This window comes from Mucor velutinosus (assembly GCF_035048745.1).
Source record: "Mucor velutinosus strain NIH1002 chromosome Unknown tig00001549, whole genome shotgun sequence".
Classification (NCBI taxonomy): domain Eukaryota; kingdom Fungi; phylum Mucoromycota; class Mucoromycetes; order Mucorales; family Mucoraceae; genus Mucor; species Mucor velutinosus.
This window is the reverse complement of record NW_027041929.1, coordinates 787,726-811,230: the sequence shown is the minus strand read 5'-3', so window position 1 is coordinate 811,230 and position 23,505 is coordinate 787,726. Positions and strand designations below refer to the sequence as shown.

General features: G+C 40.7%; 9 protein-coding genes across 9 annotated transcripts; 7 read left to right on the top strand and 2 right to left on the bottom strand.

The window, feature by feature from the left end:
• Window positions 1-68: 68 nt before the first annotated feature.
• ATC70_007196 (uncharacterized protein) lies at window positions 69-1,207 on the top strand (the record flags this gene model as incomplete). Its single annotated transcript, XM_064826460.1, has 5 exons — window positions 69-147; window positions 202-282; window positions 341-444; window positions 504-614; window positions 734-1,207. The coding sequence occupies 5 exons, from the start codon at window positions 69-71 to the stop codon at window positions 1,205-1,207; spliced, it is 849 nt and encodes a 282-aa protein (XP_064676558.1).
• A 204-nt stretch (window positions 1,208-1,411) lies between these two features.
• ATC70_007195 (uncharacterized protein) lies at window positions 1,412-1,834 on the top strand (the record flags this gene model as incomplete). The annotated part of the gene is made up of 1 exon (XM_064826459.1): window positions 1,412-1,834. The coding sequence occupies one exon, from the start codon at window positions 1,412-1,414 to the stop codon at window positions 1,832-1,834; it is 423 nt and encodes a 140-aa protein (XP_064676557.1).
• Window positions 1,835-2,391: 557 nt separating this feature from the next.
• On the top strand, window positions 2,392-4,346 carry ATC70_007194 (uncharacterized protein; the record flags this gene model as incomplete). Its single annotated transcript, XM_064826458.1, has 4 exons — window positions 2,392-2,729; window positions 2,797-3,147; window positions 3,199-4,104; window positions 4,160-4,346. The coding sequence occupies 4 exons, from the start codon at window positions 2,392-2,394 to the stop codon at window positions 4,344-4,346; spliced, it is 1,782 nt and encodes a 593-aa protein (XP_064676556.1).
• A 435-nt stretch (window positions 4,347-4,781) lies between these two features.
• On the top strand, window positions 4,782-6,299 carry ATC70_007193 (uncharacterized protein; the record flags this gene model as incomplete). Its single annotated transcript, XM_064826457.1, has 4 exons — window positions 4,782-5,032; window positions 5,085-5,268; window positions 5,333-5,506; window positions 5,568-6,299. The coding sequence occupies 4 exons, from the start codon at window positions 4,782-4,784 to the stop codon at window positions 6,297-6,299; spliced, it is 1,341 nt and encodes a 446-aa protein (XP_064676555.1).
• Window positions 6,300-7,846: 1,547 nt separating this feature from the next.
• Window positions 7,847-9,432, top strand: ATC70_007192 (uncharacterized protein; the record flags this gene model as incomplete). Its single annotated transcript, XM_064826456.1, has 7 exons — window positions 7,847-7,859; window positions 7,946-8,201; window positions 8,254-8,455; window positions 8,505-8,629; window positions 8,692-8,796; window positions 8,850-9,199; window positions 9,257-9,432. The coding sequence occupies 7 exons, from the start codon at window positions 7,847-7,849 to the stop codon at window positions 9,430-9,432; spliced, it is 1,227 nt and encodes a 408-aa protein (XP_064676554.1).
• A 509-nt stretch (window positions 9,433-9,941) lies between these two features.
• ATC70_007191 (uncharacterized protein) lies at window positions 9,942-12,392 on the bottom strand (the record flags this gene model as incomplete). The annotated part of the gene is made up of 3 exons (XM_064826455.1): window positions 9,942-11,453; window positions 11,513-11,982; window positions 12,071-12,392. 3 exons carry the CDS (start codon window positions 12,390-12,392, stop codon window positions 9,942-9,944), a joined length of 2,304 nt encoding a protein of 767 aa, XP_064676553.1.
• Window positions 12,393-13,663: 1,271 nt separating this feature from the next.
• ATC70_007190 (uncharacterized protein) lies at window positions 13,664-15,832 on the bottom strand (the record flags this gene model as incomplete). The annotated part of the gene is made up of 8 exons (XM_064826454.1): window positions 13,664-14,098; window positions 14,159-14,409; window positions 14,462-14,566; window positions 14,627-14,683; window positions 14,746-15,104; window positions 15,171-15,239; window positions 15,313-15,664; window positions 15,733-15,832. 8 exons carry the CDS (start codon window positions 15,830-15,832, stop codon window positions 13,664-13,666), a joined length of 1,728 nt encoding a protein of 575 aa, XP_064676552.1.
• A 2,054-nt stretch (window positions 15,833-17,886) lies between these two features.
• Window positions 17,887-20,191, top strand: ATC70_007189 (uncharacterized protein; the record flags this gene model as incomplete). Its single annotated transcript, XM_064826453.1, has 6 exons — window positions 17,887-17,986; window positions 18,038-18,199; window positions 18,269-18,401; window positions 18,454-18,767; window positions 18,826-19,853; window positions 19,928-20,191. 6 exons carry the CDS (start codon window positions 17,887-17,889, stop codon window positions 20,189-20,191), a joined length of 2,001 nt encoding a protein of 666 aa, XP_064676551.1.
• Window positions 20,192-20,416: 225 nt separating this feature from the next.
• On the top strand, window positions 20,417-22,734 carry ATC70_007188 (uncharacterized protein; the record flags this gene model as incomplete). The annotated part of the gene is made up of 4 exons (XM_064826452.1): window positions 20,417-20,697; window positions 20,769-20,832; window positions 20,921-21,043; window positions 21,103-22,734. The coding sequence occupies 4 exons, from the start codon at window positions 20,417-20,419 to the stop codon at window positions 22,732-22,734; spliced, it is 2,100 nt and encodes a 699-aa protein (XP_064676550.1).
• Between the last annotated feature and the right edge of the window lie 771 nt (window positions 22,735-23,505).

The following is a 23,505-nucleotide window of genomic DNA, read 5'->3' as shown; positions in this document are numbered from 1 at the left end:
AGTTCAAATTTCAGTTGTTCAGATTCGACGGCATTTGCCAGACAGTGGCATTAACGTTGTGTCCATTAATGGGAAAATTCGATGGAATTGAACCAATCTGTTATTCACGAAATGTCGAAATGGCAGGATTATTTGTATTCCAACCTGGTAAAAGAGACATGCGATGCAATATGGCATTGGCGAACTAAACATGTAACACAGCGACTCTCATGATGAATATCGTTGCTCTCTGTATGACCAGTATCATGATCTACCATGTAAAAACAAAGTACACAGCAGTAGGTAAATTAAAAAAGATCCAGCATCAATCACAACGCTCGAAAACTCATAGTACGATTAGGCAGAAAGGAGATTGCCATGTTCTTTCAGTTGTATTTAGTGACCATATTCTTGGAAATGTTATTGGTTACCAACATCATCCCGACCGCCTCTATTCTGTATCCTGTATGATCTCTCTCCTCATCTCATCTTTTAGCGTGACACTAAATACCTATTTAATTTAGTTTTTTACGGCTGCACATTTAGGATTAATTAGTGCATCATTCTGGTGCTTGCTTCTGAATGGTTTTGTTGGATTTCAATTTGCAGAAGATGGTACGCCGATCAGTTTATGGGTTAGTATTTTGGTTAGTGGGGGAGTTGAATATTTCACGTTGGATACACACAGGGACAAGGGTGGTGTGAGAAACAAGCGACTGAAAAAAGTCATCAGATTCTAACAAACATAGCATAGTCGATTCGAATCAGTACGTTTTTGGTATTTCTTGTGGTTGGATTTGTTGCCATGGCAACATTTAATAATTTCGGCCCATTCAGTTACACATCGCCTGGAGCGCTATGGATTATTTACTTTATTGTAAACGGATCCATGTTTCTTATTTATACAATTTCCCAGATCATTTTGGTCACGTATACATTGGATGATAGATGGCCTTTGGGAGATATTGCGTTTGGCGTCTTGTTTTTCGTGTCAGGTTTGGTCGTCATGTTTATTTTCTCAGTTGCACTTTGTGAACAGGTTAAACACTATTTGGATGGGCTCTTCCTTGGTAGCATGTGTAACCTGTTGGCTGTGATGATGGTGTATAAATACTGGGATTCCATCACCAAGGAAGACCTGGAGTTCTCTATCGATTCAAAGCACCAAACGTGGGAGATCCAGGCATTACTGAAAGATGAAGAGAATAAAATTGCAAGCAAATTTTAGTTTTGTTAGATCTCTAAATGTAACCTGCTTTTTTTATGCTTCCACACTTGTCCAATAAGACGCTATTTGTCACACCACTTTCTATTCCTTGATTTGACACAAACAAAATCATATAAAAGCCTTTTGGTTTTACATCTCCCTTTTGTTTCTTCTTTTATTCCTTTTCAAAAATATATATTTCTTTTTTTGATCTACCATATAAAAATGACACTTATCATTCGTCAAATCCGGGCACTTATCTCTGAAGCACCTCTGCGTCAAAAGAAGCCTGAAAACAAGCGATCCAATGCTACTCAAGAACGAAGAAAATCTCTGACAGTGAAAATCAGCAAAGAGCCACCTGCCATCGTCTATTTTGAGCGAGACAAGCTGGAAGATTCCTTTGAGTGCATCTTTGATCCGCAAGTTCATCATGACGACGAAAAAGACCACCCAGATCTGTTTACTGAAAAATGCAAGAAGAAGGATTTGAAGCCTTGGCAAAAGCCTCCTTACTGCTCACAAAATAGCACCAGCACATTCATGAGTCGCTTCAAATCAACATTTATTAAGAATAGCATAAACACAACAGCAGCAGCACCGCTTGTTATGCACCAGTCTAATCACTCGGCAGAGCAAGTTGCTTAATCACATCACATATTACTTTTTTTTTTTTTTTTTTTTTAATCATCTTCATTATATATCCCTCCCACATCTATACTACTATCTCTAAATGTAAATAATATGCAAACTCAAAATAAAATGCTGTAAATATTTTCTTGATCCTATAAATTGAATTTTACTGTAATCAGTCAGATGGTAGGTGTTTGTCCTTCATTTCCCATAGTGTGTTACATTACACTGATTGGTTTCAATGGCACCCTTATGCAGAATCATTACAGGCTTGGGTCATCCTGTCTTGATCCACTGCCATTCAGGACTGGTTTTTCTTCGAGAATTGATTGTTTGTTGTACCCCTTTATTCGGTGGAAGAGAGAACAATCATTTCTACTTTGCTTGCATCAATTTGATTTCAAGCGACATTCATCCTTGGATTGACTGGTGCTGTTATAGCTGCAAAAAGTCTAATCTATTAGCGCTACTCCCCTGAACTAAACCTTTGAATTTAGACACCTGATACCCCCCCCCACTTCTCCCTCAACCACCATTGAATCGAGTGTTACTGCAGACTTGAAATTACAATGATGGCTACATTAACTGAACACGAACAAAAGCAGGAGCAAGAAAATATACCTCCATCAAATTCACTTACTCCTGACAGCTCTAGTGAAGAAGAGTTTCACGATTGTCGTAGTGGAGATGAACCTTTGACACCCATACCCACAAAGAGCACATTTGTAGACGATAAAGTGAAAGATGACGCGTTAACGGCGCTGACTCCATTACAAGATCAATCCTATATTACAACCATGATAGACAACAAGCCACCTACAATGACAATAGAGAAGGGTGCTAAATGGTGTCAAAGATGTGGTACATTGGAGACGCCTAGATGGAGAGTGGGTCCAGCTGGTCAATCAACGTAAGAAGAAGGGGGATTGCATGTTTAGTATCAGGGAATGTGTCGTCTAATGCTGGTATGTTGTTAGATTATGCAATGCCTGTCATTTAAGATGGAAAGTGCTGGGCAGACCTAAAGATGGTTATAGCTCGACCGTGTATCCACCGCCTTACTACAATCCTAGTAACGCTCACAAAAGAACTAAATCACAACGTACAAAGAAGCAAACGAAGAAGCCCAGAATCAAGGAGTCAACGAGCTCAAGCACCATCACAAAGACGACAACTAAGCCAATCCCTGTGCCCAAAGTCATCAATGAAGCTGTGGAAGATCAAGAAAATGTGAATCCAGCTGTGGTGTCAGCAGAGAGAGGACCTTGTACCGACTGTGGCACTATGAATACTCCCTTATGGCGACGAGGACCTTCAGGCCATAAGACGTAAGTAGCTTTGAGAGTGAGAGGTATGTAAATTCATCTTGTTGTTCTTAGGTTGTGTAATGCTTGTGGATTGAAATGGGCGAAAACTTCAACTGATGTGACCAGAAAGAAAGTGATATCTGCGAAACCAACAACTGGGAAGACTACAATTGCGAAAACCATGATTTCAGAGACCACGACTGTAGAGACAACAATTGTAGAAACAGCAGCTAAGAAACCAACAAGTACGTCTAGAAAGACAACATCATCAAAGAAAGCAATAGACATGAGCCTGCTTCACAACAAGAAAGAGTACATTATACATGGCCTCTACTACGATAAAACTAGAGTGCAATCACAGCCATTCTCCATTCCACTTCCAATGCATTTAGGCGAATTTCTTATCAACAAGGAAAGTGAATTTGAGCTACCACCCGACATTCATCAGGAACGAGAATTGGGATTGATTAGCGGACTGATGAGTAACAGAAAGCCCTTCTTTACACGCATTAGAGCAAACATCTTTGTGGAGAGAAAGCCATACCGAGCCGAGGAAGACATTATATGCCAGTGTGTTCGTCCAGCTGAAGGAGAAATGGGTTGCGGCGAGGATTGCATCAACCGAATGCTCTTCTACGAATGTAATCCAAACTGCTGTCCATGTGGAGATCAATGCTCAAACCGACGATTTCAACGCAAAGAGCAGACCAAAGAATTGCAAGTGTTTCAAACAAAGGATCGAGGCTGGGGCTTGCGTACGTTGGTCGACATCAAGAAAGGTGATCTCGTTATTGAGTATCGCGGTGAGATCATCTCTCATGAACTGTGCGAGGAACGAATGTGCACTACCTATGTCAATGAAAAGAACTTTTACTTTTTAGAGTACTGCAATGGCGAAGTGATTGATGCCTGTACAAAAGGAACAGAAGCCAGATTCATCAACCATAGTTGTGAGCCAAATTGCCATATTGAGAAATGGTAAGACACAGCATGTCGAGTCATATCAAACATGACATCTCACACTTGCAAATAGGTCTCGAGGAGGCGAATCGCATTTTGGCGTTTTTGCATCTCAAGATATCGAGGCTAAATCAGAACTGTTCTATGACTACAACTTTTCGACCTTTAACAACTCGGTAGAAAGTGAGCAGGTGTGTCATTGTGGAAGTGAGCACTGTAGAGGAACTATTGGCAGAAAGATCCCTCGTAGTGCTCGCTAACAAGGAGAGCCAGCTCATGCTACTTATCATCAAATCACTATCTATTAATTCCACTTCCAATTAAAGAGGGGCCCAACACCTACCGTCAAAAATAAATCAAATCAATGAATCCTTATCAGCCCCTACATTTCTTTGAATGCGATGATCTTTAGCCAATCGTGTGCGAATTTTGATAGTGCTTGACGACAAGACTTGGTGATGAATGTATAGGAATGTCATACTAGATCAATGAATGAAGCCTACTAGCATATTTTTGATCTGGATGTGTGGACAGACACGGCGGCTCTATGCACTGCTAATGTGACGTCAATTAAGAGAGAGAGAGAGAGAGAGAGAGAGAGAGAAGCTGTTAAATTCACGTCTTGAAAGAAGATTCGCATCCATCAATTTTTTTTTCATTGTCAAGCTCTTCTAATCAAACAATCATACAATATAATGTCATTCGAAGATAACGATAATAGCGGTTCTGATCACGATTTTGGAGATCTCTTTGGCTCTGAGGACGAAGCATCTGATATCGATGATGGACGTTCTCAATCTTCAGTGGAGCAACAGAATTCACCAGTACAGACAACCACAGCAACAGCCACAAAAGCGTCTAATGATCTTGATAACCTATTTGGAAGTGATGATGAATCAGCGTCTGACGATGAGCCTGAGAAAAGACAAACATTGAAACAGAGAAGGTAACTACAACATCAGTCTGTGTTGAGCAACGGAAAGTTAACCATTCAACAGAGCTCGCACACCGCAATCATCTGAAGATGAGCGAGATGCTGGACGCAAGAGCCCTACAGGCTACGATGATGATATGGAAGAAGAGGAAGATAATCAATACGGCAGCCAGTCAAATAGGAAGCAACGCGTGGAAGTTTCATTGGAGATGCCTCAATTACCAGTACCCTATAGCGATAACAATAAGGTACTTGTTGGACAACTGGGTCAGCTTTACTATTAGACAGTCAGCTAATTTGAAACGCAATTAGTATTACCTTGCCAAACTACCTCGATTTTTGGACATTGAAGTGAATCCATTCGTGCCAGACGAGTTCGAAGTGCAAATCGAGGAAGGATTAACAGAGGCGCAAGAACAAGAATCTATACGTGAACAAATTGAAAACACAATTCGATGGAGAAGAGTACTAGAGGGTGGCTACGAGGTATTTTCAGGCTGCATTAGGGCAAATCAGTACATTGTGCCTTATTTATTTTTTATCGCAGACCATGCAATCAAACGCACATTTAGTGGAATGGGAGGATGGCAGAGTATCAATGATGCTGGGCGACGAATGCTTCGATGTGGGCAGTAAACCAGTCGGCAACCAAGAGCATGCGTATCTATTGGCACATCAAACAGGATCCGGCGCACTCGAAAGTCAAACCGAATTCACTGACCACATGACATTCAGACCAAGTGGTCTCAAAAGTGATACGCATCGCCATCTTACTGCACAAATTGCTGATAAACAAGTCAAGAAGAACAGAACCAAGATGTTCTTTACTGAAAAGGATCCCGAGCTCATGAAGCAAGAATTAGAATCACAAGAAAATGAACGTTTGAAAGCACAAAAGAAATTGGAACTTCAACGTAGAAAGGCAGACATGCGTTACGGTGATGTGAGCTCACGTCGCAATAACGATTTTGGCGATTATGATGTTGCTGATTATTCATCGCACCACGTTGGAGGCAGTGGCGGTGGTGCTCAAGACCGCTATGAAGATGACTTTGTTGTGGATGATGACGAATACGATGAAGAAGAAGAGAGATCAAGAGAAAACAGATTATCGCAAGCTAAAAGCTCAGGCATGGATAGATACAAACGGGCTCGCTATAGCGATGAAGAGGAGGAAGAAGAGGAAGAAGATGAGGACTATGGAAATGACGATGACGATGAAGAGGAAGTTGTGGTTAGAAGACACAAGCGTAATCGTATCTTGAGCGATGAAGATTAAATATTGAATAAAGACTGAACTTGTAAATTATCATTGGCACGTAAAGTGCAGCTGTGTGTATACCTTGGCCTTTTCTGATTTGGTTTGATTTGGGGTTGAGAGTGAGCAGCTACTACCATCGGCTTATGCATACAGTGCAAATCATTGGATTTTGATTAAAAATCTGTAGAAATATGTGCAAATTTCGACGTAAATCTATACAAGTTGGTAGAAATTTTTTTTGTTGAATGGCCTAGGTTCTCAACAACACTGTCCGTGTGCAAGCGCCTTATAACATCAAGTATATCTCAAGTAACGTCTTGCGAAATGTCTCCGTCTCATCAAAAAATCGCATAAATCGATGCACTGATTGGTGTATATCTCTGTGTTTCCATGGTTGCCAATGCTCAAAATGATACCAAACGATATCTTTCGACCAGGAGATACTTTATATACACTTTTCTCGCATTTGAAAAATCTTCAATATGCTTGTCATTTTTGATGAGGTATATACCTCATGAATTTTGTCCATTTTTAAACGATCGCAATTTTTCCCCAATTATAGGGATTTTTGCTATGTTAAATATAGGTGCAAAATCATTGCAGAAGCTCACTCTTTGTCACGAAACGTTCTAGTTGTGTGTTGCATAGTCATAAAATTGAGCTTTCCCTCAAAAACTGTATTTTTAATTTTCCAAGATAACACAATTTTATAAGAAAAACAATGTCAAAAATAGTATCATTCGATAGCGCGTTCAAAATAACATATCTTTTAATAGAGCTAGCAATCAATGTAGCTGTAAATTTCTAGAGAAATTCACTAGATTCTATCAAAATGTCATGTTGGGACACCTCGTTGACAGTTGGAAGGAGAAAGGTATTCAAACTCCGTCAAAAGTCTTTGTTCTGATTGATGTTTTGAAGGCTTACAACAAAATGCATAAAATAGTAGGCAGAGTCCACAAATAATTATGTAAAAAGCTTCTACAATATATCAAGTAGAGCTTCCATACCCGTTTTTTAAAGGCTGTATGTGAAACGTTGACAATAAAATGATTCATTCTAGTCAAATGTGCTGCTAGTTTTGAACGCTACACATTTCAAGGTTGTCAAGATGAAAATACGACAAACAAGTGCATCAAATGTATAAATAAACTCTGCCTTGGATTCAACTATATCAAATACCTTATAAATGTATTCGCTGTGCGCTTTATATGATTTTCCATTATATATATATAAAAAAAAAAGAGAGATCGCATTGATCAGTAAATAGTGCGGATCAAGCAAACCTTTCTTGAGCAAGAGTTGATCTTGCTTTTTTCATTCTCTCAATCAAGTGAGAACCTCACTAAATGGACATGGAAAACAGCAGTTTATGGAACCGATGGCTTTTAATCGGTGCAAGTGAGTAAACTAGCCTTTGAGTCTTGGATCAGTATTTTTTTTTATCCCCTTGATACTATCATTTGATCCTCATTGTTCCAGTTGGATAAAAATGGCTCAATGTCGATATATTTCTTGTTTACCCTCTTTCATTCACTTGTTTTGACAATTATATTCAGAAAAAAATGGGAAACATTGGTAAGTACTTGATTTTGCTGCTTATTTCACAACGCCATGAATGAAATCAGAATACTCAATGATCTTACTTCCACTTGCTTCCATAGTTAACAAATGTACGTCTAGATCAATTACTTTGCCAGACTCTGGTATGACAGACTATTTCGAAGACTTTGGCGATGACAGTTCTGATACACACCAGAAGGTATACAAGCATACAATCAATTTGCTTCAAACACAAGGATTTACTGACAACAATTTCAAAATTGGAAAGCAATTGCTCAAGAAACAACTGATAAATTATATGAAACATCTGATGGAACGAAAAGAACAGCTGAGTGAATTAGAAGAATCTTTTTTGCTGTAAGTTCCCAAGTTGTAGAATAGCTAAATCAACAGTGTTTTTTTTGCCTAGTAACACTTTTCCTCGTGTTTTCACCAGAGTTCTGCAGTCTTCTATTATCAACATTCTTGGAAAAAAGCAATGCGAATCGTATCAACACCATGGGTCATTTAACGGCACTGATCTGAAAATAATGAGATCCATCTGTAAAATTACTCACTTTGATGTCGACAAGTATTGTGAGATCAATCATCTCATTGAGCCTTTAAAGTTGGTATGTATTTGCGGTTCAGTGTTGAATATCGCTAACGCATGGCTTGCAGGCTTTTACAGCTGGCTCATTACCAAAAGTGCTGGCGACTATCGAGAGTATGAAGCAACACAATGATGAACAAGGCCAGCTACTTAGCACGATCGGTTACAAACTGTTGGATATACTGGAGTATCTGTAAGGTGAAGGGTCTGGAGCTTACTCGATAATACGTCTGACGCTTTTTTCTTTTCCATTAGCACGATGGTTTGCATGAATAAAGAAAAAAACGCCAAAACCGTATTCGTTCACTGGATGAACATATTCGATATACTCTTCCGTGGAACAAACGTGAAAATATCAAAGTGAGTGTAAACAAACAGATGGCGTATGTTTAGTAGCTTATGGATGTAATTAGTCGCAAATCGAGATTCTCAAAACAGCCACTTCCAGAAAAAATACCAGCTATCAAGCGCCAGAACAAAAGACGCGACAGATCTGATGCTGCTACAACAAATGACAGCATCTTATTCCAATGCCTTTGCCATAACAGCCTCAGTCAGCAAGAGCCTGTAGAGATATCCGCCTGCAATATTTCGTACAAAGTGAGTGAAGACAGTGAAGAACAGCATGCAGAGAAAGAGGCTATTTTTCAAAACGACTCCATCTTGATCAATAAGGCTATTCTGGACAAGTTAAAGAACGATTATCCTGACATTGATGAGAGTACATGGAAAGACGTGTATCCTTTGGGAATTCATTTATCCGGTATGTATACATCCAGCTGATAGTCTTGCTACTTTTATCATTAATCACGCCGTTTAGAGTTTGATGGCTATATTTACTCGATTCGTCCATACAAAGGTGTTTATGTAGCATCGCTGGCCTGCGAAAATACCTTGTTTATACCCAAAACCATTGAAGAGTTTGAAATCTTTTTATATAAAAGCCGTGTCCTGGAGATACTGTGTAATCTCAAGGTTGGTATGCAAATCATGTAAGAGTATTGCAAACAATTTTTGATTCAATTTTTCATACAATAGAGACAATATATCCATGTTGCCAAAATCATACGGCAAGCGTCTGTCAATAAGTATGTATGGTCAAAGTCATAACTCTATTCGTATTTGCACTCTGCGTTGTTCAATGTCAATTGTTCATTAGTCAACAGAAATTCTTGATCCAATCATGCCCAACAATCGTTAATAAAAACTTCATTTGCGAATCCCCCCCCCCCTTGCTTCTTACTACAATAACCATCATTGGAATCAATTAAAGCAGCTTTTTGTTACACACGCTTCCAAGCACATTAGTCATGCTGTGGCCAGATAAGGCAACAAATATCATTGTGTGTGTGTGTGTGTGTGTGTGTGTGTGTGTGTGTGCATCAATACATCCAAGACTGCAGACCAATATTGACAGTGTCTCTATATATAAACAACTCAATCTCTTTAGAACAAGGAGACAAGTTTTTTTGCTTTTATTTTTAATAATATATACAATTTTTCAGTTAAAACAATTGATTCAGTAAGCTTGGATCAGCCACTGAACTAGAGGGGTTGGTAAAATCGTCCACGCCGGCATTGACGTTACCATATTTTGCGATCAGATCTATGACACTGCCACCCACATGGTTTGCGTTCTCATCATCCAACATAAACAGGGCGCTGTCCTTGTTGTTGTCAGGGTGGAAGAGTCCATCTGTGGTTCCAGCGTTTGTTGCAGCACCCATCAAAAAGGCTTGTTGGTAAAGTTCGCTGAGAGTGATCAATGCTTCAGGACTGGGAGTGTTTTGGTATGATGAGCCGTTGCTTTCATCGCTACTATTATTGCCGTTGCTCAAGAGTTGATCTGGCATCAATATGTCTTTGGATGAGTCCACTGGTGGGAATGATGCTAGTATAAAGTCCTCAAACATGTTGGTTGTCGTTGGAAAGACAGGGCTGTTGGCAGCAGTAGAGACATCATGCATGGTAGTGGTTGTGGTGGTATCTTCTTCGCATGACGCCATCATGTCGTTATCTTCTTCAGGTGGTGGTGAAAAGCAAAAATCGTGGAAATCAAGGGTTACTGTGGTGCCAGAGTAGCAAGATTGTCCCGTGGTAGAATCACGGCGCTTGTGTGGTGATGATATAGCGCCCGCCAGTCCAAGTTCTTGTAGTTCTTTTTGTTGATCTGCCAATGCCTGTGCGGTTAAAGGAATGGTTTGTTTGTTGTTATTTGCCAATGTGTCTGTATTTGATTCTTGTTTGATAATGATCTCTTCCTGGGGTATTTCCGTATCTTCAGATGTCGCTGGAGGTGGAGATGTCGCTGTATTTGAAGTGGCAGGAGGAGGAGGTGGTGGTGGTGGTGGAACATAGGGCGCAGGAGCGATGCGAGATGCGTACTTGCGAGGCCGTAAGTTGGGCGTGAATTGGTTGCGATAGGTGTCCAAGGCCTTTTGTAACAAGTTCTTCTTATTAGCAAGCTGACGAGGATTCAACCAGGCTAATTTCCAACCGATTTCGTTACATTTAGCCTCATCTAATCGACGTTGCGATACAGAGGGCGTCTCAGATGTGATATGCATTGCTCTAGGGAATACGCAATTATTCTTACGAAACGCAATATCAACAGCATCTAACACGACTGATTCAATATTGATACGAATACGGCATTTCGATGTCGATGAAGAGTCCTCAATCAAGATCGTTTTGGGCGCTTTTTCACTGTGCTCATGCTGATTTTTAGCTGTCTTGTTGCTGTGTTCATCGTCCTCAGTAGAGCCGGTTGTCTCACGATGTTTGCGTTTGCGTAAAGTGCCCTTTAAAAGCTTTTCCTGTCTAGCCACTCGACGAGATCGCATACTGGGATATCGGTTGCGATAGGAATCGACTGCACGCTGAATTAGACCTCTTTTGCCAGCAATTTCTTCTAAATTGAGGTAGGCTAATTTCCAACCCAAAACATTGCATTCGGTTTCGTAAGACCATCTGTTGCCACGATAAGTTTCTCTAGGCAAATTGGCTCTTGGATATACCTAGTGCAATTCTCATTAGCATCTGCTTCAGGTCCACAAACATGTTTTGAATATCATACACAATTCTCCTTCTTGAACTTGTCATCCAGTATACTTGTATCCACTTTATCGAGATCTGTTCTGATGCAATATCTGCGCAAGGTTCTATGATGAGAGTAGACAAAGCTAACCCATTCAATACCTTCCTTCAATTCAGTAGTGGGCTCATGGCTAGATAAGAAGGGTGAAGTGGAAGGGGCAGCATTGGATGTGACGGGTGGCTTGGCCGTTGTAGCTTTGGGGTTAGGATGGTTGATGGACTCATTGCGTTGTGGAGGAGGCGTTGGTGGTTTATCTTTGCTCGTCTTGTTAGCTATCGTCAATGGCTGTGTATTTGAGTCTGTCGATTCAGTTTGTGGTAATTGCTGAGCATGATGGAGGTTCTCTTGATTTGAAATTGCTTCAGCAAGCACATTGGCAACCAAGCGTGTGTTCCATGCCTCTTGAGTCGAGTTGCTATCCGCAGTTGTACTAGATGTGCTTTGATGTACTAGAGGTAAAGTGGTGGTGTTAATATGATATGCAAGGATAAGTATGTAAGGGGAGAGGGTGCTGCGTAAGGGTTCTGATAAAGGTACCTTGATGATTTTCATTTGCTGCATCATTTGAAATGTTGCCCATTTTACGCTCTTTGATTTTACTGACTGCCTGCTCAATTATGCTCAATTGCTCATTAGAGAGCGTCTCTAGCAATGACTCTGCCGACTCTGTAGGATGAACGAGATCATGGATACTGAGTTGAAGCTCAGGATTGTGGGGCAATGTTTCATTTATAATGGCGGCATAAGATGATAGGGTCATGATATCATTTTTGATAGTAGTTGTGGTTGTTGTAGTGGTTGTTGTCATATCGTTATTGTTACTATGAGTGGAGTGGGGTGGTGTTTGTTGAACTATCATAAATATAAACTATAGATAAAGAAGAAATAGAAGGAAGAAGTTGGAAGCGCGTTTTTCTTAATGTCCATTTAGTAACCCGTTTACAACTGACTTGTAAATAAGAGACTAATGAGTGTACGGCTTGCGGGGTCTAGCGGTTCCAATTCCTCGCTTCGTCGATATCCTTTTACATTTCATGTGATTCTCGATGTCTATACCTTTCCTAACTGAATATCTGTGATGCTATATAATGAAGGCCGTTTTAAGGTTTGAAAGGTCGAATGCATCATGTACTGAACTGATGAACTCGGGTGATGTTCATTTACATTAAGGAATCACTTGTGTAACTGGAATCGTGTTGGTTTTTTGAAGCACGAAAGAATAGAATCTATTCGTTCAAGAAAATTTTTTAGAGATTGATATTCAAGATCAACATCTGTCATTCTTGCTCATTGAGCAATTCCAAGCAAAGAGAAGCACTACTCCAGCATCTGCTCCTTTCTCTGCTTTAAATGGATGAGGAACGTGCTAATTTTGTACCATTTTCTGTAATCGTAATGTTTACACAAACATACTGTTGCTTGTTCCTTCCAGTAGATCACATTTTGGCGGTAGATTCGGTCCAACAACACCGCACCAATCTAAAGGCCTTTATCTATTTGCTTTGCAATCAGAAAAGTAAAGTTTTGTGTACTTGTCGAGGCACAAATGTCGAATTATTAGAGACGATTGTAGTGCTTGTAAGAGAAAACAAGGTGTAATATAAGTGGAATCATCATCGTCAGTCTGATTACATGTGATTTAGACCCAAGCGGCCGTGTAAAATAAGGTGGGTAAGCGGATATACATATCAATTTAATTTGATTCTCGGTAAAATGGTATAACTACATTATACAAATGCCCGCTGCCATGATACACAAGACATAAAGTTGCATTGGCATGAATAACGTTACAGGTGATACATGAAAATAACGGACAGAAGCCAAGGCCTTCAATTGAATGTACCATCTCGAAAGAAAAGCAGAAGTTTAAGTGCTTCAAACGAACTTTGCCTTGTCAAGGCACTTACGGTATCATAGATGCATCTCGAAAAGGTGTTGTAGACGTTAAACAAGGCATATTTAATTGAATATACCACTAGAATATAATCTCATATGTGCAGCAAGTGTTTGAGATGAAGCTCGGAATATTTTATATTTGACAAACTGAAATCCGCTGCAATTTTTTATTGAAAGCATTTGCATCAAGTGTATGCCCTGATAGTTCTTACATTCGACTAAACAGTGAGCGGATCAGCTTTTGTCATTAAAAACATCAGGCTTCTGTCTGACAACTGGTGGGGCAGCAGCCTCTATGAATTTGGCATCATTGCCCTCTACAATGGATGGCTTCATCAACGTGGTAGACTCATCCACTGGCTTTGGTGTCGTGTCGCCAGAAACAGTGGTGCTTTGTTTGGCGACATTATCATCATCGTATTCATTGGGAATGTGTTTTTCAAGCGCAATGGAGGGCGATGAACGTATTTTGAATCCATGAACGGCTGCCTGTTCGTCAACTACAAAATAATGCTCATTTTCAACCATAATCTGACCGTTGGCATCACCTCCATTGTTATAAAAGCGTTCTACTTGATCCCAATCGACAGACAGCTCATCCATTTTTTTCTTGTCTGCTCTCTTCTTGCGTATATAAAAGAAGATGGCTGCCGCAATGACACCTAGGCCCTAGATATGTAGACGCATTCAGTGTTTTTTTTTAATAAAGGCACTACAATAAGCACTTACAATAATCACACAAGCAAAAGTAATACCAGCAACAGCACCAGTGCTCAAAGAGCTGCTACTATTAGTAGCACTTTCAGCGGTAATGGTGCCATTGCTACTTGTTACAGGCTTTATTTCCTCAATGTAGGGAAATGTGTCAGGGAAATAGAGGTTGTTTACATCGTTCACACTCATGACAAGAATATCATCCAGAGGATTGTTGTAAACGGCTAAACCAAACATGATGAACAATGTAGTATTGACCAATACAGCTATTAGAAAGTAAGCATAAAGTGTCGGTTCGTGCAAGTTCAGTTACCGTACCTGAATGTGCAAAACGGGGGGCAGATGCTGCCCCTACAGTATTAATATTTTGACGAGTCCACCTGTATGTATCCAAGTTAAGAGTATAACAAAAATCAATGAAAGCTAAGCATGCGTTTAAGAATTATTGAATGATCAGACAAACGAAAGACGTAGTGCGCATACCGACGGTCTGTCCTGTGCTTGTTCCACCAAAGAGTAAAATATCATTCGAGTTGGGCACTATTACCATTGCACAGCGTTATTTGGATGACATTTTGAATTACCAACCTAATTCAACTTACACAATGTAGCAGTAGGGAACATGCGAGGAGATGGGTCAGGCCCACCCAGCCTCGGAGAAGACCAAGAGGCACTCGAGGTATCAAAAACATTGGCACTTTTGTAATCTTGTTTGTTTTCCTTGGTATAATCAGGGCTTGTGTAATAAAAGCCTCCCAAATAATAAATAAGACCAGTTTTAGGGTTGAATGTAACAGTTTGAGCAGAGTAGAGCATAGCTGGTATATTCGTTTGTGGTGATCTGGGTAACCATTGATTGCCGTCATAGTTAAAGTTGACAATGGATGAATATCCCTCATGCATGACGGTTTGGTTTGAGCTGTCAATTTGAATCGGCGTAGTAGTGTTTTTGATGGGATATCTATACAGGATTCAATTGTTTGGTCAGTCATGAGTTATCTTATTGTTGCTTATAGAGACACCTTACTCTGTAACACCTCCATAGAGAGCAATCGTGTTTTCGATAGGAGCTAGGTTGACGGCTGCAGCGTTGTAACTGTATTACACATGCCCCGGAGGAAAAAAAAAAGGAATGAGTTGAGTGTATCACCAGGGATAGAGATATTTACATTTGTCGTATAGAACTAGTGTTGGCATCAGCATATGTGCTCAATGTCTGCCATGTATTAGTATTTCGATTATAAACAATGGTTTGATTTGTGATTATGGTGCCATTATACGTATAGCCACCAGTAATAAACAAGGAGTTGTTATTGTAGACGGCAGAATTGGCACGTCTTCTACCTTCAAGAACATATCTTGTGTTGGTGTGGTTGATCAAGTTCCAGGTTTTAGCAAGGTTAATCATACTTTTATTGTTAGAGAGATTGGTCAATGGAAGACTGTAGATATTAGTGTCCATGGCGTTACCCATCAGTAAACCACCATAACAGTAAATGGAATCTCCCAAAAGACCACATTCTAAATTTGTACAGAGAAATTTGTGTGAGATCAGATGGAAACCTTTTATGATCTGATTTTTATATTACCCGATTCTGATCTCTTCTGTAGCTGCATTGCTTGCAAAATATCCAAATTGGCGATAAATGTTGTTACGACGGCTGCTAAAGCAGCTGTGAGGCATTTCATTTGTTTACAACGTGGAGGAAAAAAGAAGAAATGGGAAAGGGAGCTCAGCAATACAATATCAAATGCTTTTTTGTATTCAAGAAGGACGTGGGCTGAGTGAGGTGCTACCTATTGAACTTCTTTGTAACCATCAACTCGTTGGATTTAGAAATCCACTCAAATCTTAATTTGTTGTAGAATTACTGCAAAAGTCTGTTGATCTCTATAAAATGCAAGTAGATAGTTACACACTTTAACAAAAAGATTTTCCGTAATTACCTTGTTTGACCTATGAAGCAAAGATTTGGTTATTAGAAATTCTCAAACTTAAAGGAGTAATGATCCTCGCGCAACGTGCTTCCGTAACTCGACTCGGTCTTCCAGCGATGCACTATTCTGTATCGTAACCTGGGGCAGAATTTTTGTCAGTCCTGCTGATTTATACTGAAATCTCGCATTCTGACCTCCCATTATCAATCAGAATCTTCTGCAAACGACCTATAACTCTGGAACTGACTTTTCAACAGTGCCCCATGACTGTATCAATAAAAGCAATTTATATATGAGCAGATCCATTGACTCTTACTACTCAATATATGCAAAATCACAGCTAAATCTGGGTGCATTTGAGCCGTGTTTTCTCGTGTTTAAAGCCGTTTTAGACTGCCCGATTAGCATTGGACAATTGCTCTCGACCAGCAGTTACTTCCTGACTCCTTTGCTCAACTTTTTGGAGATCAAAAAAACAAGGCCAAAAATCAACCAAAAAGCATGAGGTACCCCTCATGGTTTTCATCAAAAATCAAACGATCACGTTTTTCACCTTGATAATGAATACTTTTACTATGATATATACTACATCAAAATGTTTCTCTCAATCCAAAGCAACTTCTGAAGCCACTTTTATGAAGCCTTTAGATACAAAACCTCGGCATTTTGGTCAAAAGCCTCATTTTATATTCTCTGAAAATGCTCAGTTAGCTTATTCAGAACATCAGTTAAAAACAACACCATCAGAAGCGCCTTAAAAAGTACTCCAAAAAGCTCTAGGAAGTATAGGGTATTTATCGCAATTTACATGGTCGAATTCTGAAAAGTAAGTGGATCAAGTCGAAATTTGTCAAAATTTTTCTATTTCGGGTCAAGAAGAAGCAATCGGAGATATAATTAATTTTGGCCGGCAGAATCAAAGCTATGCTTATCTTGAAGGTAATTGATGCTATCGGAAGCTCATAAGAAGGGCATTGCGCATCCAAAAGTCTTATAATCTAGCATTGATACTTTTTACTTCTGATGCGGAAGTTTCTATATGGTAGCTTTTATTGTTGAAAACGCTTCCCTCTTTGCATTGATAACTTGATTCAATTGTTCAAAATTATCACAGCCCTGCAAGTGGGTAAAGCGAGGCAGAAGCTGCTTGTAGATTATGATCTCGAGTAGATTCATTATTCGAGATAAATGATAGAAGCAGTGTAATACTTGAGGCCGCTTCCAATTGCCCTTTGAAAGATAGAATGGAGTTTGAGATGATAAACACCTCTATGCGCCTCTGATCTTGACTCCCTGTCTGACGATCCCTCTTCCAAATTGCTTCATCTTGACATTCAAGCATTTGATATATTACATATAACGTTCAATGTCAATGTAAATCTCTTTCTCTCCTTCAGTAATGCCGTATTATACGCAGTTTTATGCATCCTCAGCTTTTTCTCTGTTAAAAGACCATTTTGCAATGTTCTGATGTTCTGATGATAAGATCCAATTTGTCTGCAAATACAATGCAATCAAGCAATTTCCCGAGAGTAGCTTAAGCTGCGAGATGTGGCCTTGGTAAATCTCTCTGTATGTAGATGTCAAATGTTATTTTTTTATTTTATTTTTTTTTTTTTTTGTATGGATGGCATTCACTCTTAAAGGTGATCTAATGTCAACATGACACACCATACCAATGTAGTGCATCCAGAATCTCAAAAAGGCTTGACGAGGGTGGTCACGAATTTTTTTCTTTCTTGTGTCATGAACAGGATGGCTGCGTCTTTGTAAATTGTACCTTTTACCTTCATTGTTCATCTAACATGTCTGCTATGGAAATTGATCAACATGCTCCCAATGGAACACTTTCCACTGACGAGCCTGTGGTAACTGGCATTATCTATCCACCTCCCGATATCAGAAGTAGGATTGAACTCTTTATGAATGAGAATGTATTTGTAACCATCTCTATAGAAATGATTGATAAAGCTGCAGCCAATCTTGCCACCAAAGGACCAGAATTGGAAAACCACATTCGAGAGACCAACAAAGATGGCCGCTTCAACTTTTTAAATCCAAATGATCCTTATTATGCTTATTATCGATTCAAATATCAAGAAGTAAAGGACGGCAAGGGTAGGCATATCCATAATGCTTGAAACCGATAAACACGTAAAAACTAAATTACTTTGTATGATTCAACAGCACCTCAGGTAAATGCCAATGCTCAAGATCGAGTGCAAGAGCCTGTCAAATTACAGCCCGTCAGCCTTGCACCCAAAGAGCCTGAACCATTCGAATTCTCTGCCACCATGCCTTCAATGTCTGCCCAAGATTTGTGAGTACTGTTTAGAGAAAGGCGATGACACACATACTCATTTCTTTACCAGGGATATTATGAAATTAACAGCACAATTTGCAGCCCGTAATGGTCGTGCCTTCATCAGTCAACTTGGTCAACGTGAATCCAGAAACTACCAATTCGACTTTTTGCGTCCATCGCACAGCTTGTTTCCGTATTTCACTGAACTCGTTAAACAGTACACCAAAGTATTTTTACCGCCTAGGGATTTGCAAGAGAAACTGCAAGCAAACAAAGACAACAAATACCACATTCTGGAACGAGTCAAGGAACGAGTTGAATGGGTGGCATGGCAAGAAGCTGAAAAGAAAAAGAAGAATGACGAGGACGAGAAAGAAAGACGTAAGCTGGTGAATTAAGGACACATATTCCAGTTCATGTTACTAACTTGAACGTGTAGTTGCGTATGCTAGCATCGATTGGCACGATTTTGTCATTGTCGAGACTGTAGAATTCACAGACGCAGATGAACAGGCTGAACTGCCACCACCCATGAGCTTGTCAGAACTGGAAAGCATGTCATTAGCTCAAAAACGACTTGCCGCCATGCCTACAGAAGCATTATCACAACAACAAACACCTGCAGAGCCGGAAGATGTGGATATGGATGAATCAGATGACGAAGTAAGCGGCCAACCTGCCGTTCAGCCTATGGCGATGCCCAAGTTGCCAGATACATCAGCACCTATCAAAATTCGTACAGACTACAAGCCCAAATTGTACGGCACTACACCCAGCAAGGGCGCTGTGCCTACCGAGCTTTGTCCTCGTTGCGGTGAAGCTATTCCTGTTGCAGAAATGGCTGAACATATGCGTATTGAATTGCTCGATCCCAAGTGGAAGGAACAAAAGATGGCCATGGAAGCCAAGCAGAGAGACAGTAATTTGTTGCAAGAGGGTAACGATGTGGCCAAGATCTTGAAGAACATTTCTGGCCTGCGTCCCGATATTTTTGGATCTGATGAAGTGGATGCCAACAAGCGTATCCGAGAGCAAGAGGAGGAGGCCAAGAGAAAGGACAGAGTGATCTGGGATGGCCATACAGCTACTATGGGATTGGCTAATCAAAGAGCTCAAAAGACCAGCATCGAAGATCAAATTGCCAATATGCATAAAAAGGTTACTGGCGATGTCAACATTGGCCCTCAAATTCCAGGACAACAGCAGCAGCCAGAATACACGCCATTGCCGCCACCCACAGCATTCTCTGCACCTCAATATTACACACCCGATCAGCAACAAGCATTTGCAAATCAAGTGCCCGGTGTCATGTACAACAATGCACTCCCTCTTCATTCTCCTCCACCACCACCCGTCATGATGCCACAACCACCCATCACACCTGCCGTACGCAAAATGGACGAATCGGATTCAGCAGCTGAAAAGAAGCCTCGCTTAGAAGAGCCTGAATGGCAAGCACCACCTGATGTAAGTTTTTGTCTGTCTGTCTGTCTGTCTGTCTGTCTGACCAGCTTTGATGACTAACGTCTATTATTGTACAGCTCTCCTTTTCCATTAACATTCAAACACCCACCATGCCTGATAAACCAGAATGGAATTTGAACGGAAGCACAATTTCCGTGCCTGGATTATTACCAAATACGCTCATCTCCACAGTAAAAGATCGTATTGCATCTCAACTGGGCATGCCAGCTGGTAAACAAAAGCTCTCCAACGCCAACACAGTACTCAACAACTCCAAGACTCTGAGCTTTTATGGCATTAGCGAGGGACACAGCCTGGTTTTAGAAGTTAGAAAAAGATAAATGTGCAAATTACAAATAAAAGCTTATGCTGTGAGAATGTAAATCCAACGCTGGTATAATATCCCATTTGCTGTTGGGAGTTCTTTATCCAGCTTCTTGACTAAATCGTATTCCCACGGCATTTCAATTAACCTGAGCCAGCTATAAGCTATTTAATATGCTTGACTCATCTCTTTTACTTTCATCTCACTCTCTTTCTTGTTCTTGTTCAACTTGAGAAAAAAAATGGTTGCCAACAACAACATCCCTACTAAATTCCCCAATCTCAAGCCTAGAGGCCCTGGCGGTGAAGCCCTGTTGGCTGCTGAAAGAGCAAAGACTTCATTCGATGTCAATGCGCTCTCCAAGTATATGTACAGCCAAGAATGGCTTGAAAAGATGAACAATGTTTTGCAAATCATTGAAAATGAGCCTGCGTTCGACAAGACCAGCCGCTACTATCAAAGTCGCCCTGACAAGATTTCCACTGGTCTTTGGAAGGATAAGCGTATGGCTGAATTGGCAATGTAAGTAAGAGTGAGAGATGCGATGTGGGATCTGTGGATTGACACACACACACATATATATATATTGATAGTGAGCACAACTGGGACGACCAAGACTCTCAAATAGCCAATTTCCTCTATGATCAATCGACTCCAGTAAGTTCCATGACAAACAAAATAAAACAAAAATGACATTTGTGTGTAACAGTGTATATTTATGTTTACCTAATCTGATTCTTATTAGTTCTCCCTTCACTATGGCATGTTCATCCCCACGTTGAAATCTCAAACCACCGATGAACAAAAGAAGCTTTTCCTCGAGCGCGCATTAAAGCACGAAATCATTGGCTGTTATGCTCAAACTGAAGTAAGTACGCTCCTCTACTAGACACAGGGGGTATATCCATACTGACTATTCTATGACAGTTGGGTCATGGCTCCAATGTCCAAGGTCTTGAAACCACGGCCACCTACATCCCAGAAACCAACGAATTTGAAATCCACTCTCCCACACTCACTGCTGCTAAATGGTGGATTGGTGGTCTTGGTAAGGCTGCCAACCACGCTATTGTCATGGCTCGTTTGATCACAGACGGTAAAGATTTGGGCCCTCATCCTTTCTGTGTCCAAATTCGTAGCTTGGAAGATCACACTCCTCTTCCCGGAATCACTGTAGGTGATATTGGGCCCAAGTTTGGTTTCAATGCTGTTGATAACGGCTTCATCATGTTTGATCACTACCGTGTGCCCCATATTGCCTTTTTGGCAAAGTACTCTCAAGTCAAGCCTGGCACCGGTGAATACAGCAAGCCTCCTAACGCTAAGCTCTCTTACGGCACCATGGTCTTTGTCCGTGCCAACATCGTCATGGGTGTCAGATATGCTCTTGCCAAGGCTACTACCATTGCCGTTCGCTACTCCACCATCCGTCAACAATTTGTCGATGCCGCTAATCCTAAAAAGTGGGACAACAAGGTCATTGAGACACCTGTGCTGGACTACACCATGCAACAATACCGCTTGTTGCCAATCATTGCCTCTGCTTACGCTTGTTTCTTCACTGGCCGTGAAATGTACCGTCTTTATGAACTGAACCAACAAGAAATGCAAAAGGGCAACTTTGGCCTTTTGGCTGATCTTCATGCCAGTTCTTCTGGTCTCAAGAGTTTGACGACTACCATGGCTTTGGAGTCCTTGGAAGACTGTAGACGTGCTTGCGGTGGTCATGGCTACAGCATGTTCTCTGGCTTGGGCCAATTCTACCAAGACTATCTCCCCAACGTCACTTGGGAGGGTGACAACTACATTCTCACTCAACAAACCGCTCGTTATTTGCTCAAGACATTCCGTAATGTGCTTGCTGGAAAGGCCGAACCTTCTGAGCACAACCAAACCATCAACTACTTGACTCAATACCTTCAGAACCCCAAGGCCAGGTGCCCTGCTTCCAGCTCTGAGGAGTTCCTCAATGCTGAATTGATCTTGTCTGCCTTTGGTTTCCGTGCTGCTTACGGTATCGCCAAGGTTGCTGAGCAGCTTGATCGCCACGGCCGCTCTTGGAACAGCATGTTAGTTGAAATCCGCAACATCTCCAAGGCTCATTGTCAATTCATGTTGGTCCGCAACTTCCTTGTTACCCTTCAAAATGACGCTGAACTTGCCAAGCCCGAGAACAAATCCTTGCTCGCCATCTTGAAGACCATGTCTTTCCTCTTTGCTCTTCACACCATAGAGAAGGAGCTCTCTGAATTCCTGTTGTCTGGCTACTTGTCTCCTGAGCAAAGTGCTATGTTGAAGGAGCAAATCCTTTCTTTGCTTGACAAGGTTCGTCCTGAGGCTGTGGGTCTTGTTGATGCCTTTGCTTTGCCTGATTACTACCTTCACTCTGCTTTGGGTCGCTATGATGGTCGTGTCTATGAATCAATGACCAAGATGGCTGAGGCTGAGCCTTTGAACCATACTCGTGTTGTTGCTGGTTATGAGGAATTTATCAAGCCATTTGTCCATAAAGGAAAGAATTTGGCTATTGCCAAGGATGAAGCTTCTTCAAAGCTTTAGATTATATTATAAATTCTTGTATAATAGTAGATAGAAATATACTTTATCCCCTCCCCTCCTCCTCTTTTCCTAGTAATTTTACATTATAAAACTTTCCGTTCAATTCAGGAAAAAATCAGAGCTACCATATCAATCTATCAATATCTAAGAGAGTGGACCACATGTCTTTATTTTAGATTAGAGATTTCATTACGCATGCTTTCATTCGTTTATCGTTCTTGCTCTATATATACAAAGTTTGATCTCCAGCAGCTCAAGTCTTTGAAGGACTCTGCTTAACTATAGTCTCTCTCCGAGGACAAGAATACCAAATGCTTAACTTGGTTCAATGCTGACGAGCGAGCTTGCCAAGTAAGGTTGTCCCCATCTTGTAAACTACTGCATGCTACAGTTACAAGGCGTCTTTACTATGCTTCAATAAAGAAAAGGCTCTTTGATGGTTCCAGGGCTCTTCAAGAACGTTACGTAAACAATGAAAAGATGAGTGACATGAAATGGAAATGTATGTCTACTGGCTTGCCTGGAATTTTGACCCATGATGGTCGAGCTAGCGTCCCTGGTCGGCAAGATGACACTTATCTACAAGACCAAAGACGATGTCAGGGTGCTCAACGGAACTCCTTTTTGGCTGCTTAAAGTCAAGAAAAATGGCATCAATCAAGACCAAAGATATCTCGACTTCATGTGCTCCCAACAAGCTCTGGCTCACTCGTAATATTAATTACTAAAGTTGTATGTCACTGCCCTTGATACGATTTAAAATCGCTAATA